Below are 20,351 nucleotides of genomic sequence, written 5' to 3'. Positions count from 1 at the left end.
GTAAGAGTAGCTGTTGCCATGCACAATGTTCAGACACAAATAATTAATTCCAACAATTTAAATGTGTTTTCCTTGTGAATCATGAATACAGCAATAGCTACTCCTTTAACTTCTCATAAAAAGTGTGGCTCTGATTTCTTCAACATTTTCAGCACCAACCCTCACAGCAATTTGTTTTAAGAGCTGATCATAGAGCTTGGGTTGATGGGGACAATCGAGAGATGACTTTGGAGTGGGGAGAGGACCAGAACAAGATTGGATAATGCAGTGCAGGAGAATGTGAGTATCTGGGGTTTATATGATTATAACTGATCAGCAACGTCCATTTACCTATAGCAGCTTTCTGCAGTGCAATATTAGTAAACAAATACATCTCAAGACATTGGAATATAAATGCTCTTGTGGAGATATTTGTTCTTGTTAATACTGGAAGATGTTGTGGGTATGTGCCTATATCTTGTATAGGTCAAATAGATGTGTGTATAGAAATACTCACATCCCACCAGGGACAGCCACACTTTACGTTGGGTATTCGTCATATCTCACAGTGCAGTCTTCTGAGACCCAGTGTACTCAGGATGAAAACCATGGATAGCAGCATAGAAGCAAGCCAGGGTAATCTATGAAAATGTGTTTTTGAAAATGTGTTCTGCGCAAATTAGCAACCCTGCGTTTGAAAAACTGTCCATAGATACAACGCCAAAACAGTTTTGCGATGTTTTTATTGTGGTACATCCAATATAGGTGAGTGTTAATGTTTGTTTCAGGGGAGATATAACAGGCTGTCTGTACCAACAGCAGAATCCCTTTGTTTTAATGCAAATCAGAAAGCATGGTTCACAGACATCTGTGTCCATACCTTCTTCCAAGTGTCACTCTATTTCCCTCTCATTAGCATATTAGTCTCCCAACCATTGTATGTCCTTAATGTAAAGGCAATAGTTTCTTTGTTCACAGATATTGGTTCGTACAGCGTTCTTCTTTTATCAAAACATTTTTGAAGTACTTTGTTCCTTTGGGAACTGTAGCTGTTAGATGTTGCTTGAGCTGAAAAGTAGTCTGAACTACCACACGCTGTTTGATATCTCATGGGGCTTTACATATAACTCTCTAAGGTCAATTACTGTAGAAACCCAATTCTAGAATATGTCTCATTTCTAGCGCCAGGAACGTCAGGAACTAGAAGGGAATTGACATATCGTGACATGATTAAGTATTGACCATATTCGAGCAGAAATTTCACTCTTACATCATACTCAGCGGGTGGGGATTGTGTATGATATAAATGCAAAATTGCCACTGTGTGAATATGGTAAATTAAGACTGGATTGATCTCCATCACAAAATGTTGAAATCAATCGCATTTCATTCGTTGGAGAAGTCTAGTTACAAAATGCTTGGTCAATGCTAGAATTTTTGGATCACATACTGTCAGAGTAATTGCCAAAAGGATTATAATCTAGCCATTTATTTTAAAGGAGATAAAAACCTAATCCCATAGCACCAAGAAAGGTTTAAGCAACAGAAAGTTTTTTGTGTTTTTTTGTTTTTTATGTGGCTGTGTTTGAGTGAATATGCTAGCATGTTTCATAGTATCTGTGTGTTTGTTGGAGGATTTTCAATGTGTGTTAATGTAAAATATATTTGTACATTCCTGTGTGTCTCCTCTATCCTCTCACATTGATTATTTAACCCCTGAACTTTACTCGCAGACAGTAACTGTGCAGTTCAGCCTGGGTTTGAATTATACATTTCTTTCACTGCAACACAATAGTTGATCCCTGTAAATAAAAAATAGCAATAGGCTAATATTGTTTTTACATTCAGATCAACCTGAATTCACAGGTTTAAATAATCTACTTATGTTCGAATGAGATCATGTCAATAAATAATGAATGAAAATATAAAATACCCAAATTTTGTAACTTCAATTATGATATGAGCCAGAATTCAACATAAGTCAAAATAGGTATGACTTTATTAAAGAAATCATATTCAGATTGCTCCCCCATAGTCTGAGATGAACTCAGGTGCTCGTCAGAGAACTTTTCCCCTGTGAACAAAGCCTTTTGCATTGAATACAAAGAGCAAGGCTTGTGAAACAACTCTGTTAGCTGACTGGAACTTCAACTGACACTCAACTCGCCGGGAGCTGAGGTTTGCAACTGAAATTTTAACAAAATAATAAAAGAAAGAAAGAAAATAAAATAAAATTAATAAACAGCTATGAGGTTTTGGAGGAGGGTGACAACTTGAAACCTCACCCTTGAATCTGCAGCTTGGCAGTGGACCAGTTCAGCTTACTCTGATCACCGTCATCAAAAGGACTTGACACAAACTTTTAAAAAACATCAGGACGTCAGTCCTAAAAACACATTCACATATCACACACACTCATCTTGGTTGTCTCCCCCACCTCCTCCTTTGTGACTCTCTCACTTGATACTGAAATATTGAACAGATTTTTGGACGATTCTTTTCTTTTTTCTTTTTTTTTCGTCGGTGACCCTCTTGATTCCCATCCACCTCTGTCTTCATCCTTTCTTTCTTTCCTCCTCTTTTTTTTCTTCCTTTTAGCCCACCTTTTGTGGGTTGGTAGCACGCACGCCCTGCTCGTATGTGATCCGCTGGCTGATCAGATACTGCGCTGCTTGCGTAGCGGCCGGCGACCCTGTTATGGTAACTTTACGGTTCCGCGTACCAGGGATGAACTCTCCTTTTTTGGAGATCTGGATGCGGGCTCCCGTTAGCTCCTGATATTCTACCAGCGTTTTCCCTCCTTTTCCCAAGATGGCGCCGACCAGATTCTCGGGCACGGCTATCTCAACCACGTCCTTGGCCCCGTCAGCCAACTTTTCTGTCGCCAGCAGAGACGAGGCCATCAGTGGGGATGAGGCATTTAGGTAACCATTGGAAGCCCCTGTGGCGGCAGCCAGAGAACCTAGAGAGAATCCACCAAGACCTGCGGCGTGGTGGCCAGCACCGCTGGAAGCATCGCTAGCGTAGGAGGCTAGGAGGTTAGCTGCGGCGGCGGCAGCCGGGTTGGCGCTGGCTGCTACGGCAGCGAGAACTCCAGAGGCGGCTGCGGGGTTGAGGCCTAGGCCCAGGGTGTTAGTGTTGTAGCCGTAGCTGGCCAGTGTGTTGAGGGCTGAGGTGATGGCCAGCAGATCGTTGCCAGAGAAACTGTTCATGGTGGTGGGGAATCCGCCCATTCCCCCCAAGCCGGCCTGGCCCAGAAGGCTGGAGGCAGTGGCAGCTGCGGCGGCCGCATTGGGCATAACCTCAGCGGAGTTGGCGTATGGGGAGCCGGTGGGGTTGGAGTTAGCTACGGGGCCGGAGATGTTAGAATAGCTAATGTTGAGGCAGCTACTGCTCTGGGGGTCCTCCTGGATCTTCTGCACGATGATCTCCACAGCCTTGCGGTTCTGCTCGGGCTCGCCACTGATGGTGACCACGCGCTCCTGCAGGTTGATGCCCTCCGGCTTCTGGGAGAGCTGCACCCAAGCCCCGGACTGCTCCATCACAGCTTTGACTGTGGCTCCGCCCTTGCCAATGATCAGCCCAGCTGTGCTGTTTGGCACTATCAATTTAGCCTGCAGAGAAATAGAGGGATTCAAACGGAGAGAGGAGGAAAAGAGGTTGAAGGGTAGGTAGAGAGAGAGAGAAAGAAAGAAAGAGATAAAGATGTCTCTCACTCAGTCAGTCTACTGTACCAGCCCTTACCCTACTCAGCGGTTTGCTAATCCCAGGGGTTTAGGCTGCAGCTGCCACGCAGCTCTGTCTAGCTATGAAAGACTGGAGGTAAAAATAACCCCGTACCCTCACATTTTCCTGACCCTGGCAGGTCTTGGGTCATGGCCCACAGAACCAGATAGACTGGTAACTAACAGACAACGTGCGCTGAAAGGGTGTCTGTTTTCATAATGTAGTGACTACACCCTCTCCTAAGCCTTATGTCAACACCGACGTAGGTCAAACATTAACATACAGCTCACAATTCACCCTTTTTTATTGAGTGTAATTTACTTGTATGAATACTGTTGGTATCTTGCATCCACAGTGACAATGTCTTACCTGTTTGACACGGTCAGGGTTGACAGTGGTCTGGGGTTGTAGTATGCTGACTGGCTCTGTCTTCTGGGCACTCTGAGGCATCTCGCGGACCTTCTCGGCAATGAAGTTGTGGACGCCATTGAGTGCCTCAACCGTCCCCTGTATCAGACAAACACGTTCTGTCGTTCCTATGTCCAGAGAGGGAGAACACATAACATCGCCTTTGATCAGTTATGGCAACACATCTTGCATTATACTGCCGCATTCACACAGCGAAACCCTATGTTGGACACCTATACACTTTTACTGTGCAGGGAACAGACTAGCTCAACGTTGAGCCTTTTCACTAGGGTCATATAAAACATGATCTGTTTTATATTAACGTTAGCGTTTTGGGGCGCACCAAAAATGTCTGGACATTTTCATAAAGGGGCCCAACTGCAGAGCTATCCCCTTGGCTTCGTCCATTTACACAATCAATGGGGAAACAGCTGAAAGAAAGAGACAAGCTTGGGTTAGCAAGCCACTGGGGGATAAAGCATTCTTCTTCAATGACGTAACTCTTTCAGTGCGTTGGAACACTGAGCCTGTCCTTGCCTTGACTACACACATTTGTTCCTCTTCTTTCTGCAGCCACATTGACAGCCCTACTAACATTCCGTTGCCATGGTTAAGGGGCCATGCCATGGAAACAGGTGATCCTTGCTGTCGGGCAGAAACCTTGTATGTCCAACATTGTTGCTTATGTTCCAATGGCTCCAATGCAGTTGTTATTGAGTTATTACAAGCTCCATTAATGCTTTTCTTTGGTTCAATAATTATATTATACACACACACACACGCACACACGCACGCACGCACGCACGCACGCACGCACACGCGCGCACGCACACACACACACACACACACACACACACACACACACACACACACACACACACACACACACACACACACACACACACACACACACACACACACACACACACGTAAGTAATCACTTTCACTTTCACTTTCAAACATAAAAAAAGAAATAGCAGACCTACAGGCTCACAATGCGTTGGCAATTTTTTATGCTACTTTTGTGTGACACTGTAGAATGACAAACTAGGGCATTCATTTGCGACGGGGGGGGGGGGGGGGGGTGTATAAAAACATGAGATATGGATTTACAAGATTTCTGCGGGGTGGCGTGATGCAACAGCGAGTCCCTTTTTAATTGCATGCATGTTTTTTTTTTTACTATGCCTCTTTCTCACCTTCTCCCCCCTTCTCTCGCTGTCTTTTCTATTTCATTAAAATATTAAATATACTTGTGTGCAGTCTAATAACTACCACAGCGCTTCCTTTTCCTATGTTGTGTTTGCAGTTAGTAAAGTTTTAGTTAACTTTTAAGTGGACATGAATCTCATTGAACCTAATAAACCTGAAAAGAGTGAAAAGTGTCACGCTGGCAATGTTTCCCATTAGCAGAGTCCTTAAAAGTAAAGCAAGCTCTCCTATAGGGAACCACCAGCTGATTCTGGCTTGCCAGATGGTTTCCAGCAACCATGCATTACTTCAGCTTGAGAGTTTATCACCATAATGAGGCTACATACATCTCCACCAGGGGCGTCACAAGGGGTACGAAAGTGGGACTGAGTTACTAGGGCCCAAGGTGGTGGAGGGGCCTTAATTATTTTATACTTTAGCTATTAAAAAATAGCAGATATACAAGCTCACAGCGCGGCACCGAGTGCCGCGCTGCGAGCTTGTAGATCTGCTATTTTTGAAAAGTCGTGAAGATGTGTGCAAATTTTGCTCCTGGGGGGTCCCTGGAACTCAATATTTTGAGATGGGGTTCCGTGGCCAAATACATACCATAGGTTTTTCAAAAAACCTCAGAAGGATTTGAAATATTCAAAGATTTTCATGATTTTTCAAAAATAGCAGATCTACAAGCTCGCAGCGCGGCACTCAGTGCCGCGCTGTGAGCTTGTATATCTGCTATTTTTTAATAGTTAAAGCACAGGGGCCCCGCAGTGAATCCCTTGTACCCAGGGCCCAGAATTTGGTGCGACACCCCTGATCTCCACTTACAGGATTAGGTAACATATACGCATGTATATCTGCCTTGTAACCAGCTGTTGACATCTAAAAACTATTGAAATAACATCTCCTAGTTCCTAAATGGACTTACACCAAAGATATCGTGTTGCTCAAAGAGTGGCCATGTAATAAGAACAAATCAGATTCTAGAAATCTTGCTCATTAACTAGTCAAACTAGAATGAATGAGAAAGGGGCACTTGAATGCAAATTTGTAGTTATTTAAAGAAATCATTAATAATAGTTAGAACGTGTGAGAATGTGTAATACAACCTTGAAGAAAAGATTGCAATAAACATGAGCATATTTACTATCCTATAATAAAATTGGCTTGAGGGAGGATGATGACGTCACTACGTCATCACACTCATGTAACCATGACTCAGCCACAAACCATATATTAACCAAAGCAGCTATGCCCAAATGTGGAGTGTGTTTTCTAACCTCAATGTGTCATCATGGCATCAGAAATCAGTCAGCTACATACAGTATAATGAGTACCGGTATATGGCACAAAAGGGGGTGTGCCCATATACATTATGAGCATATACTGATGACACCATGGATCTTCATATATGGGCACTATCTAAAGGGGCATGCCCATATATGGGCATATACTGATGGCATCAGGGATCTCCATATATGGGCATAAAAGGGACATGGATGGACAGATAGAGATCTCCATATGGGTACGTCAGTCGGATCGGAGGTGCAACTTAGGTGTGCAGGGCCCGACCTCTGAACCTCTAATGTTTTAAATCACTTTAATAGTTTTGTCTCCTAAAATGTCATGCAAATGTTATTTAATGGGTCAACTGTATAAACAAGGCTTTAGTGTTACAAAAGAAAAATATAACAATTTGCAACTTCCTTTGCAGCTACTGTATGTACAAAGTAGTAGTAGATGTGTTCCTAAGAGAGTTTGTAGTTGCTGCTGTATTACTGTAGGTCTTTCAGCTACGCACATTTGAGTTCATTATGCTAACTATTCAAGTGACAGTTCTGGATTGGCTGGGATGAACAGTGAGCGTGATAATCATTTGACATTTCAAATATAGGCATATCTGATTAAAATATCAGATTCTATTTTATTTTTAACAAGCAACCCTATCATGCAACAAAGTATAAATGTACCTAATTCATATATTTATTTATTTTTCAAATTGGTATAATGGGTGGTGCCAACCATTTTGGTGGGAAATTTAATTTTAAGATAGTTATTGATTTATTGATGTATTGTACAGCAATATTAGGACAAAGAAGAAAGCATATTCAGTAAAAATGTAGAAATATTTATCAATGCATTTTCCGAGAGACGACATACAGGCCTACTACTTTCACAGAAGGACATGGGGTGATACTCTATATCTGTAGTGCCTGCCAGCCATTCAACTGAACGACCTAGTTAATTAAGTGAATGACTCAGTTGACCTAATAACGGGGTTTCTATTCAATGGCTATTGTGTGCAGCAAGTCAACGTTCTTCATTATACATCAGCCAAAGCACCTGTATAAGCCTTACTGCAGCCTGACAGGATGTTGATTTCTCAGATCTTAACTCACTGGAAAACTGTATCATTTATAAGATTTATCAGAGAAGAATTGGCTTCTTACTTCAGGAGCCACGCTGAGGGAAATTCTTCTTTGAGAACAAGATATTAATTCCTGCTCTTGAACTACCATCACATGTGTATGATCTACATAGCATGCATATCAAATGTAAGACATGCACTCAAGTTGCAGCCGCTGCGTGTGTGTGTGTGTGTGTGTGTGTGTGTGTGTGTGTGTGTGTGTGTGTTTGTGTGTTTGTGTGTGTTTGTGTGTGTGTGTGTGTGTGTGTGTGTGCGCGCGCGCACAACTTAATCAAAACATGAGCTCCATTAAACAAAGTGGCACACATTTTAAGAAAGCGTATCTGTTATAGATACAAAAAAAGGAATTGGACATTGCCATTCATTAGTTTCACCTCACATATCTACTACATAAGTTCAAGTTCAAGTTCCGGGTATGATGTCAGACCAGAGAGAGGGGGGGAGAGAGGGAGAGAGGATGGGGGAGAAGGAGGATGGCAAGAGAGGTGTGTGACATCAGACTAGAGAGAGAGGGGGAGAGAGGAAGAGAGGGAGAGAGGGAATGTGAGGGAGAGGAAGAGAGAGGGAGAGTGTGAGAGGGGGAGTGAGAGGAAAGGAGGGAGAGAGTCTATTTCACCCATGCAATAACCTGGCCAATGCTGGGTACCAGGACATGAACATGCTGATCAACACTGAAATGACGCCCAGCAACCCCAAAGCAAGCTGATAACTTGATGCGAATCCCAAATTAATCATAAAACCAGGCTCTGGAGCCTCATAATCCACAAGTGCAGATTTAAAACCTGTGAAGTTGACCTTACTATTGCTCAATGTCAAGGCTGTGCCACTCCTACCTGTCCAGCAGATGTCACTCTCACCTCATGATATGCCACCTCATCTATGTCATTACACCTGTAGATTACCCATTGAGTTCAGCTGTCCCTCGTTAGCCTGTGTGTAAGCCTTGTCTACTGTTATTCTTTGGCCTCTTCAGTTTGCATACTTTTACCACACAATTCCAGCCCACTGTTTCCTCATGGGTCCTGCTCAAAACATGACAGAATGATCTCATCACATGGGACCCCGCGGGAAGAGTTTGTTGTTACGTTGTAAATTTTTGTTTATCACAATCCCACCAGTTTGGTGTTCAATAGACTCCAGGCTGCAGTTTCCCACCAAGAAACTGACCTCGATCGGCTTCTCTGGGAAGTGGGCGTAAGGAACCTGTGGCCTTACAGCCAGCTCCAATACCCTTGCAGAGAATGTCACCCTGTACTTCATCAGGGACAGTGCCTGCCTTCCCAGGATCCTCAAACTACCTCATCCTGACTCTTTTATCACCAAGGGTTGGGTGGTTTTCAAAGATTGGGCCCCTGCCATATCAGAACTCAAGCTGCCCTACACCACAAAACACAAGCCGCCCGGCACCCAAGGACCCGGCTGAGATGTCCAGCTCCCCAGAACCCAAGCTGTCCGGCAGCCCAGAACCTCCGCTGTCCTGTACTCCAAAACCTGAGGTATCCACCAGCACTGCATAACTCGAACTGCCCGGAACCCCAGAACCGGAACAACTCAGTCCTCCATGGTTAGAATCATACCCGATTTACTCGTCTGTCTGTCTATGTCTCTTTACCTATAAAAGGAGATTTCTGTATCTATCTGTCTGCAGATGTCATCAATATGCCAATATATGGGCATATCGGTGGGATAGACAGTTCTGGACAACCAGACCTCCGCATATGTCTATATGAGCATATCGGATCGTCTCACTGGACACCACTCCCACTCATTGGATTCATGTATTGGCCAAGCTTTGTTTGATGCACCATAAGGTAGTGCGTATTAATACATTCTGTGGGACCTGGTCAGGATCTTTTCCTAGTGTTTTGCCCAGGTGGGCATGGTTTTGAGGTTAGGTTTAGGCAAAGTTTCTTTGAGGTTAGGGTTAAGGTTACATCAACGAAAGAGGGAGTCCCATCCCGTGCATACATTGAGCACTGTACGACCGATCAACTGGTGTGAACCTGGCAAATATATCGCCGAAGACCCAGGGGTGTGTTATGCAGAGGTCAGCAATTTTGATGACAGCCCCAAAGGCGTCAGTCATATCATATGATATAACAGATGCAGTTTGACAGGAACCGTTAACATCCTTGACAATTATTTGCCTAGAACAGAAGAGCAAATCACTGGGTAAGCAATGCTTGCATGAGACTCACACCAGGACACCAGGATGAGTGATGCAAGCGAGGCGTGGGGAAAATCTGTCTCTCTCTTATACCAATATATGGAGATCCCTTTTATGTTATCAATATGATATCTTTCCTTCTTCTTCTAAGTACTATGGTAGTAGTTACCACACTATACTGATAGTACTGGTACAATGAGTTCTCTGGCAAAAAGTACAACAGGTATTGTATGAACGGATGGGGCATGTATTCCAAACTTAAATCGTTCCTGACTGGCATCAGCCCTGAGTAGACTGGACACCGGCCTGGTCTTATTCAATACTGTTATAAAAGGCACATCATAATAAAAAACATTCCTGAAAATATATTTAACTCCCATATTGTGAGACTGCAAACAACAATATAAAAACATAATACAAAACAAAATAAAATAAAAGTAATAATACTGGATGTAATTAATAAAAAATAACACCATGTCACCTGTGTTGGTTGTCCATTGTGTTGATCTGTCTTGTAACTGTAAATATAAGCACAACCCTATCAAGAGTTGATCAGATTTGGATTTTGGGTATAGTTCAAAACCAAAAAACAGCTTTGGGATCACTTTGATACTGATTTTGTGTTAGGATTAATAGTTTATTTATATTTATAGTTAATGTATATTTCAATAAGTAAGTTTGATTAATCCGTTAATATCTATAACACCCAACATCCAAATCTGTGCCTGCATGTATTCAGCTTGTTGTCTCCACCAGCCGAAGGCTGAGGAAGAGTATGTTTTCCCCTCCGTCCGTCCGTCCGTCCGTCCGTCCGTGCGTGCGTCCGTGCGTGCGTCCGTCCGTCCGTCCGTTTGTCCGTTACCAGCTAATCTCCGGCGCCGTTGGCCCGGTCGCTGCCAAACTGTGCACACACACTCCCTCGAAACCAATTCAGAACCTCTGCCCCAAATATTTCACATGGGCCTGTTCTAGCGCCACCAGGAGGCCGACTTTTGCAAAACTAACTTTTGCCAGTACTCCTACAGACTTTGTCCAAAAATCACGTAAATCAGTAGACAGTATCTCTACAGTCATGTGATCGACATGGATGTGTCAGATTTTCCATATTCCATCCTGATTGGCTAAAACTGGCTTTCAAAGTTTGCAGGATTGGTCAGTTTTGAATAAAATGCCTGAAATCCTGAACGCAGTGTGCGATTTTGGTGAAATTGTGCATGCACATTCCCAATAGGCAGAGGAATAAATGCCACTTAAGAAAAATCAAATCAGCCTCATGGTGGCGCTATAACAGGCCGATTCATGTTTTCACCTATAACTCCACCGATTAGTGTCAAACTTTGTATGCGCACTCCTTAGAGGCCAAGGTAAAACCTTTTCCCTGCATTTTTTACATCAGCCTTTTATAGCGCCATCAGGAGCCCGACTTATGTAAAACACATTACATGCCTGACCTGGTGGAGACCTGTGCTCGGAAGAGCACTGCTTCTAGTTCCAACTCTTTCCTCTGCTTGGGTCAATCATGCCCATGACAGCCAAATATAATCTATTCCTAGTAGTTATCTAAATTGCACACTGGTTGAAGTACATCTGTGTGACAGGTGACAGATAGTGTGTGGATCCATGCGTGTGCTGTGAAATAAAGAGAAGGCGGAAGAAACAGGACCTGGGGTTTTTAATCTCTCCATCTACAGTGTTTTCAGGACAGAATGAATAATGAACTTCATTCTATAGTCTAGAGGCAAGTCAGGAGCTTTAGACTACAATTCTTTCAAGCGATATTCATCTGTTGGTAAAGCAATTTCCACTCTAAAGCGCATAAACTTCTGGAGGGGTTTAGCAGTCTAAAACTCTGTGGAACAGAAATCAGCAGTAATTTAATTTGGTAAAACCACAGCCATTTTACCTATTGCAACAAGGAAATGTAAATTTATGTATCCATTTTGTGTCTCAGATTATACCTTTCAAAGCTGTTAATATTGAGAGCTAGGGTGATGTATAGCCCTGTTTGGAATTGGAACCTCATTCTCGGATGAGGTTCCGCTGCCCGGAAAACCTGGAAAAAACCCAGACGGCAGGTGCCTGTACTGCTCCCATTTCGGCTACAATGGGAAAACATGGCACAGGCTGACTAAATAAGCCATTTAAACATTTTGCTCAAGCCTGCATGAAATATTTACTTTGAGTCACAACCTGAAACATCTGTAGGTGCCTGGGATTACCTTTACTTTTTGGATACGATGTTGCGAAAAAAGTGATCTTAACTGCATTGGACCAGTGTCAGTACAGGATACGTTCGGCATAGTTCAGCCGCTCGGGGGTCCTGCACCTTCGACTGACGTCACACAATAGGATTTGCTGTCTATCTGACCGATGACGTGGCTTTTGGCTAACATTATAGCTGATCAGCATAAATCCAAATCTGTACCTAACAAACAAACGCGATATTGACACACCAATTCATTGATAATGTATAAACAAATGCAGTGATGGAGTACTCAACCTCAGTACTTGAGAAAGAGTACAGATACACTTGGTCAACATGTATTCTACTACGAGTAAAAGTAGCACAGTCAAAATGTTACTTGAGTAAGAGTATAATAGTACTTGCTTTTAAATGTACTCTTGTTTTAGAGAATTAACACTTTGAAATAGCACTCGTTAACTTTAGGATGGCTGGCTGAAAAGATTTTGCATGCAATAACAATTATAAAACATTTCTTCTCTGTACAGCCTGTGTGTGTTCAATAAAGTTTTGAAAGGGGGAAAAAAGCCAAAAGCCAATCACAATATGCCACGCCATCGTATTGTCTTGTGTGACGTCAGTCGAACATATCCTGTACCGACACCGGCTCAACCGCTGCTGGTGTCTCGCGCAGCGGAACCTCATCTCAGAGCTATCATGGAGAGTGTCATTATTTGATTATTAAAAATCGCACCTGTGCTGCATGGTATCAAACACGACATGTGCTTATCTCCTTGTATGGGCCGTTCTGTCCGTGATGTTAATTATCTCCATACATGGAATTCTGTGCTCATACGGACACTCATACGGGCACTCATACACAGGGACCTACACACAAAGCCAGATGTAGAAGCGGTTAGCACCGCTCAATGAAATATATAACACAGCACAACCGGCCTGGCCATGTGTTCAATGATGTCATACATCACAATACACATTTGATTAACCTGAGAACCTAAAACCTTGGACCAATATTCCTATGACATCACAACTTGTTCATTTGTCAGGGCGGTACATGTGTAACACAATACACTGGCTGGGCTAACAGCCAACAGCACAAAGAAAAGGGTTTGGAGTTTTGTTTCTAAGACTGAGCTTAAATCATGAACTCACAGCTTTCTTTGCAGCTGCTGAACAGCGTCTGTGTGTGTGTGTGTGTGTGTGTGTGTGTGTGTGTGTGTGTGTGTGTGTGTGTGTGTGTGTGTGTGTGTGTGTGTGTGTGTGTGTGTGTGTGTGTGTGCGTGCGCGCATGCGTGCGTGCGAGCATGCGTGCATGTGTGTGAGAGAATGATAGAGTGATAGCTACTGCACATTCATAACGTCTGTCACATGCATGCGTTTGTGGATTTGTGTATGCAGTGTGAATGTACAGTATGAATATGTGAATGCGAAGCACTCCAAATCTGTTGGGACCGGGTTAGTTATGAAACGGTTCAAAAAAGTGCGATTCACTGAAAAACAAACAGGGTGTAGAGGGTTGTAAGCGATGTGTTTCGCACACGAGACTCACTCTAATTCTCCATGCTATCAGGAAGAGAATCTAACAGAAACTATGAGCACCGAAGAGGAAACTTGGCTTATGTTAGAGCAGCTTGAGTACAGCTGGGGAAGGGTCACGTCCATAGAGAGAGATTGAAACAGGCTATTTCTGGGCCTGCCCCCCCAGTCCCCTCCCTCACACACAATCATGCATCATCCACACCCTTCACTATCTCCAGCCATCCATCTCAGTCTGCCACGGCACACAGACCAGTTGTACAGCTCCCATCAAGACCTTCAGATTCATGGTATCGCACTTTACTCTGACGGATGGCAAACTTAGTGGTGGGTGGGCTTCTCCCGAATGAGCCGTCAGGACTCAACCGAAGCGGTGTGGAGGAAAATGGCCGCGGCGCCTGTTGTTGTCGCCCGATTGCCGTTAGGAGCCTGCACATCACAGCCTGCTGCTGGATAAGTTGATCAGGGCACAAACTAACTACATGCACAGTACAAATCCAGAGAGATTCTTTGTTTCACTCTGAAAGTGTAAAAAACGGACTGTGAGTATTTAGCATAATGTATAAAAAAAAAAAATAACAAACCACTTAACACTGAGGGGATACACCCTGTCAATACACATTGTGATGATATTTGGACTTGTCTCGTCAAAAGTCATCAACTGGCATCGCTATCACTAGCCCTCCCCTTCTCTGAAACCGGGTTCCCAAAACCTCTTAGCCTGTGACCCAAAAGAGAGATTAGATATTTGCCCGGGACCCAAACTAATGAAAATAGCAGATCTACAAGCTCACAACGTGGAAAATCATTTTAATTCATGAAGAAGAAAAAAATGCTTTTTGGGGAATGTTAATGTAGGAATGTAGGAAACAAAAAAAAAAGGGACCCATAAAAATCTGTCTGCGACCCACAAATTGGCCCCGACCTACTGTTTGGGAACCAGTGTTATAGACCATTGTGCAGTGTATCGTATTTGGTGGGCCAGTATACCACCCAATCAAATCTGTGCCAGCACCCTCTCTCTCCCTGAACCCCTTCTCACTCATCACGATAATGAGTAAGGGGTTGGGCAGAGCAGGTGGTCGGCTATGAACACATTCAACACAAGGCAAGGAGAGAAGTAAGGATACATATAACTCCTTCCATGTGTACCTACGCCAGCAAAGGTGCAATAATTCACTCTCAGACACCATTGGGCAAGAGTGCAGGGAATTTGAAGGCGTCCTCTATGCGCATCTGGGCTTTCATCCTTGCAAACAGAAACATGTTGGAGGGGGCACAGGAGGAGAAGATACTGGGAATACCCATAAACACGCTTTATTTCTTCCGCTGTTTGCCAGCGGTTCAGTCACACCGCAATATATCATGAGCAACTCCCACAAAAAAGGTCAGATTCATTGAGCAATGCTGCTCAGTTTCCTCATGCCGGTAACGCTTCTTTTTGTCATTAAAAAGCAACCGGAGATAATGACAGATTTCTTTCCACTATAGTCTGAGCCCTGAGTTCTCAACAATGAGTCTCACCTATCTCCGATGTTTCTAAAAGATATTTGAATAAGGCAATCAGCAAACTAACTGGTTCTAATCACAATGCTTATTCAAGACAATGTACTACTGCACACATTTCTTATGTGCAGAAATGTAAACATAAACCTGTGTGGATGTTGGCCCAAATAGATCATTTGGTTCCAGCAGTTATCAAAGAAGACATCTGGACCTAATCAACAGCGAGACGCTCAGCAACTGTTATTTTTCAGCAGGTTGAAGCCTCCACTGAGCCATGAAGGACAAACACCCAGACTTGTCTAAGACTCAGGCATTCCTCTTTTCAGGGGACAGTGCTTCTGCATCAACCCAAGAGAGCTGCGACCTCCATCAGATGGGGTTCACTGAAAAGCATGAGCATCAGTTCCATGCTGCCGTTTTCTTTCTCTCCCCTTATTTTTAATGCGGCCTTCCTAGCATTAGTTCTCTCCTCTATGAATAAAAAATGGTTTCAGTGTAAATTGCACACCGTTCTTTTGTAATGCACCAAATGGAACAAATGAACAGTGTACCAAAATGAACACCTATATTTAAAGTTGGCGCCCTGCCACAAGGGAAGCCAAATTGAAAGTGGAATTGCCTGCAGATTTGAATGCTGCATCAGACAGCTGCAACAATCAGACAAGCCCCACCAAGGGCACTATGATAATCTACTTTGAACAGTTAGGAATTAGTCTGTGATATAAATCAAACTGTAATTTATGAAATGTGATGCCGTCTGTATGCCAAGGTGCTCGCATTTGACCTAAGGAAGCAATGACTTTAATTTATAAGTACATATTTCAAACAATTGGTAATTGTCGATTGTTAGTTCTTCTTACCTGGGTAGAAGTCTTTGGATTTGGACAGCTTGATGGTGGCGCCCGTCTCTTTCTGCAGTTGTACGATGGTCTGGCCGCCCTTGCCAATTATAGAGCCGGCTGCATAGCTGGGGATCAGCACCTTCAGGAAGTACTCGCCCTCCTCTGGGGAAACACACACATAGAATAGGAGAGGGTCATGTCTCGTAAAGTGGCTCTACACATCATAAATAAAATCTCTATGGGTATCTATCTATCCCTGCTTACCTGAACAAGCAGAAACTGTCAATGGAAGCATATACAGTTTGTCTTCCACATACAGAAGACAGACAGCTACACTGCTTGTTTCTGTATCCTTAGGGTCGGTAGGGCCTGAAGATTTGATATTCATGAACATTTGTGTTTTTTTCAAACGTGATTCTTTGCAGTCTTCAGTGCCACATTTTATCACAGATTGGTGACATGTTCTGTATTCTGTCCCAGATTTTTAGTGGAGTAAATGATGACCTCCTTTCCAGCTTGCAGAGGTCTAATTTTAACTGTTTTCAAGGAGGTTTAGCAACCTCTGACAAAATACCAGGCAGGTTTGAAACAACCCTAGTCCAATAAAACATTGTATTTAAAAATGTGCTTAAACGCTTTCTATTGAACTACACACTGACTGCCAAGTTCAAACATATGAAACATCTATCCACTCCAACATAACCTCTACAAATGACGTCCACTGCACTATCTGCAAGACTGATAGCAGTGTTATCCTGAGTAATGAATGGAACTGTGCACAGCATATGGGATACAATCCCACAGATTTGTTAAAAGAGTATGCTGCCAAGACAGTCTAAATCTCCTCCATTTTGAAAGGGCTTACAGCGGCTTGTACTAATCAAGTGACTGACAGCATGTCAAAGAAATTGCGGCCGAACAGGTTCTTCCTTTCATTTGGGAAGGGTCCCATCCTGCTTTGCTAATCAAGGTGCAATCAGCGCCAAGGTGAGCACCGACACCATGCAAGAAAACCCAATCAAACTGAGAGTGCCATTCCCGATTCCAGAGGCAAGCCATCAGCCACACGTTATGTCTGGTCATGGACATACTGTAGTACTGATTATGTCAAACACTTATATCACCTGAGCAACAAGAAGTAACAGATCAAACCCATTCATAAATATGTACGCACTATGACTCTTCTTATTGAATGGCAAATATCACATTCATTGTATAAACTAAATGATTTCGTATTGCTATAGGACTATAGTGCCGTAGATGTCAAATATTTTCTTCTGCATGCGTGCTCAGATGCAATGACGTCATATTTGGATCTCTTCAGCCTCCTGAAGGGTGATGTCATTCCGCTGAGCAAAATGTTAAAGGAATTGTCCGTCCTCTCATGTGAGGAGCTTTCTCAAATGACGAATGAGACCAATTCTGGTGTTGGATAGTGGATGCCAGAGCCACAGGGTCTGTGAATGTGCTGCCGCAACCTCTGTTTCATGTAGGGTAATGAATGTGGGGCTTGTCCAGAGTCGTAGGGGGGGAAGATGGATGGTAGAAGGTAGATGGCCCTGTGCTGAGGACTAACCTGTTGCCTGAGTGATGTACTCATTAGATGCACATCATAATGAACATGGCACAGTGACATGAGGGGATTTCACAGCTCACATGATGAACTCTGTATTTCATTAATGTGCCACTTGTGTTGTATTTGTACCTGGGCTGTTCTGGCAAACAAAAACCATTGTCAGTGGTCCTCCTGATATCGCGTGATGACATGTCATGTTCATGGAATTTCAGTTTTGATTGACATTCATTTACCATTGTCATAGGGACCTACTGAAACTATCTCACACTACACTATGGCACATACTATGTGTGTGTGTGTGTGTGTGTGTGTGTGTGTGTGTGTGTGTGTGTGTGTGTGTGTGTGTGTGTGTGTTTTTGTGTGTGTGTGTGTGTGTGTGTGTGTGTGTGTGTGTGTGTGTGTGTGTGTGTGTGTGTGTGTGTGCGCGCGCGCACACATGCGTGTGTGCGTGTTTACAGCTCAATATGGCAGTATTTCCAAGAACAATCTAGAAACAATCTAGAAACTATAATCTAGAGCTAAACCATTCCAATCAATACTACCTATTACGTTCATAAGAGGCCTTTTTCTTCTTTCATTTTGGATTGATGTGGTGCAGTCATCTCGTTATTTAAGTAGCAATGAAAGGCAATAAAATGACCTTGGTGAGAAAATAAAGTACATGAATGTTTGACAGAATCATCATGGAGCTTTTGAGTCCTTATTGTTGTCAGAAGACAAGTGAAAACCAAGGCTCCTTAAAAAAATCATTTACGAACAATGGTGATCAAAGAGTGCAAACTGCAAACACAATCTTTAAGACCTGTTGTTGACAGGCAAACCCAAATCCACTGCGTAACTTTCTGTCTTTCTCTGTTCCAACCAGAACCAGGGGCCAGCGTGGGAGCAAGACACTGAGAATCCCTCCATCACCCTCGCAGCAGCGTGTGCTGTCATTAGTCAATAATTAATTCTGTCCTAGTGAAATCACAGTAACAGGTTTTAATGGCGTCATGTGGTAGAGTAAACATGGCAATCTGTTGCTGCAATCCGCCAGGGAATGGAAGCAGTGGGGAAGCTGAGTGGGGTGTTAGTTCAAACCCCTGTTTGCAATACTGGAGGGATGACTTGGAGGAGAGACTATGGACACGGAGCCAAGCGTGTTTAGTTAAGTCACTCAAGGGGGGTGGGTCAGAAGGAAATGCCTTGTGACCGTCCTCCCTCCTCCTCCCCACTACCCCTCCAAGTACCCTCTCTGCATTTCAATAGACCAACCTGCTGCTGACAGGCAGCAAGGACGATGGAACAAAAATGAGCAGTAATGAAGCGATGAGTATTAGGCGCACGCAATTGTCAAAGAGCTTAGCACAATACGTATAAATTCAACAAGTCAAGTCAGACAAAAAGAGTTCGCCTCTTACCCATTCTGAGATCTCCTGGTTCAAGTCCTCTGTCAGATCGCCATCAATGCCGGGGTACAATCTCTAAAGGGTATCTTAACGTTAGGCTAGGCATAGGTGCAATGGTGGTGTGTTGAGGAATGCGGCCGGTCGACCTTTTTCACCGAGGTCTAATTCATCAGTGGGTGCACAAAAAAAAGAGCGATTTCACCGCAGCATCCGAGCCATGCCTGCAGCTGGCCCGAGCCTCAATTGTCTGAGAAAATGCTAATGCAGGCTCTGAGTGTTTTCAGTGAAAGACGGCACGCATTGTTCGAGCCTGCATCGGTTTGAAGGGGGGGGGTCTTCCCTGCCGCATCACCCTTTTCATTGCTCTCATCCATATTCATCGAGTGGCCTGTCCGTCTGCAGCAGCATGCAGGACTGACACCGCGCCGGGCCAATCAGAAAGCTGCTCTCCTCCGGCGCGTCACGTCCCCACCCCCCAACGCCGGTCCCAAAAAAATTGAATTTTCTCCCCCTACTCCGCCTCTTTTGACGCAGCACTATAAAGTATGGCGGTCCATTCACTCCAGTCTTTTCGTGCAAAAGTGACAAAAGGTGAAGTGGCTGGAGACGGCGGGCTTGACCGGTGAATGGGGAAGCATGTCGGGTGACCTTCAGCGGCGGCTGAAGAGGTGTGTGGTTAACATGACCAGATGAGGAAGGAGGTGGAGGAGGAGTGATCAGGAAGAGCGTGCCTTTTACGCCCCCCCCGCCTGCTACCCCCCTATCCCTCCGCTTTTTTCCTCCTTTCCCCCACCCCCAATCCCTTAGACGGCCATGTTTGAGAGGGCGGAGGGGCTCATCAACCATTGCAAATGGCAGTGCCGCAGAATGGTGGAGGGGGGTGATGAAGCCAATCACTACGCCTATAAATCTTATACAAGAGGTATCCTGTATGAGACTGTGTGTGTGCAAAATCTGCAATGTATGTGTGTGTGCGTGCGTGTGTATCGATGAGGGGCATTCAGCTCCACTCAGTAGTGCTTCCTATAGAGCGTCTGAAAACGCTGACTCCTGTTCTGTGAGCCTATTTCATTTTCGGTATTAATCTCAAGTGTCTCCAAATCAAGAACTGTATTGTGCCCCGAAATGTGTTGCGTTGAATGTGTTTCCATAGAATAACACAAATAATGAGTCGATCTTATCCATTGTCAGGTTCTCCAATATAACAGACGTGGTCTCCCTCTCGGCGCCACTCCCTCTGACCGTCTGTCTATCTCCCTTTCTCTTTGCCTTGCTCCTTCTTCATCTATATCTCTTCTTCCCATTCTCTCTTTCACTGCCACCTGGCAAATTCACAGTCTACTCACGTCACATCGCTCTACAAGGGCACCTGTGTCCTTCTCTCTCTCTCTCTCTCTCTCA

General features: G+C 43.9%; 1 protein-coding gene across 1 annotated transcript in view; it reads right to left on the bottom strand.

Moving 5' to 3' along the window:
* Positions 1-723: 723 nt before the first annotated feature.
* LOC308304403 (RNA-binding protein Nova-1-like) overlaps positions 724-20,351 on the bottom strand; it is a 26,597-nt gene continuing 6,969 nt past the window's right edge. The window contains exons 2-4 of the mRNA XM_080748993.1: positions 16,005-16,148; positions 4,075-4,241; positions 724-3,593 (exon numbers count right to left, since the gene is read on the bottom strand). Of these exons, the coding sequence (XP_080605119.1) occupies positions 2,574-3,593; positions 4,075-4,241; positions 16,005-16,148 (1,331 nt within the window). The 3' untranslated portion in view covers positions 724-2,573. The remainder of the gene's footprint in view (positions 3,594-4,074; positions 4,242-16,004; positions 16,149-20,351) is intronic.

Source organism: Nannobrachium achirus (genome assembly GCF_963921795.1).
Source record: "Nannobrachium achirus genome assembly, chromosome: 19".
NCBI lineage: Eukaryota > Metazoa > Chordata > Actinopteri > Myctophiformes > Myctophidae > Nannobrachium > Nannobrachium achirus.
This window is presented reverse-complemented; position numbering and strand designations above follow the sequence as displayed.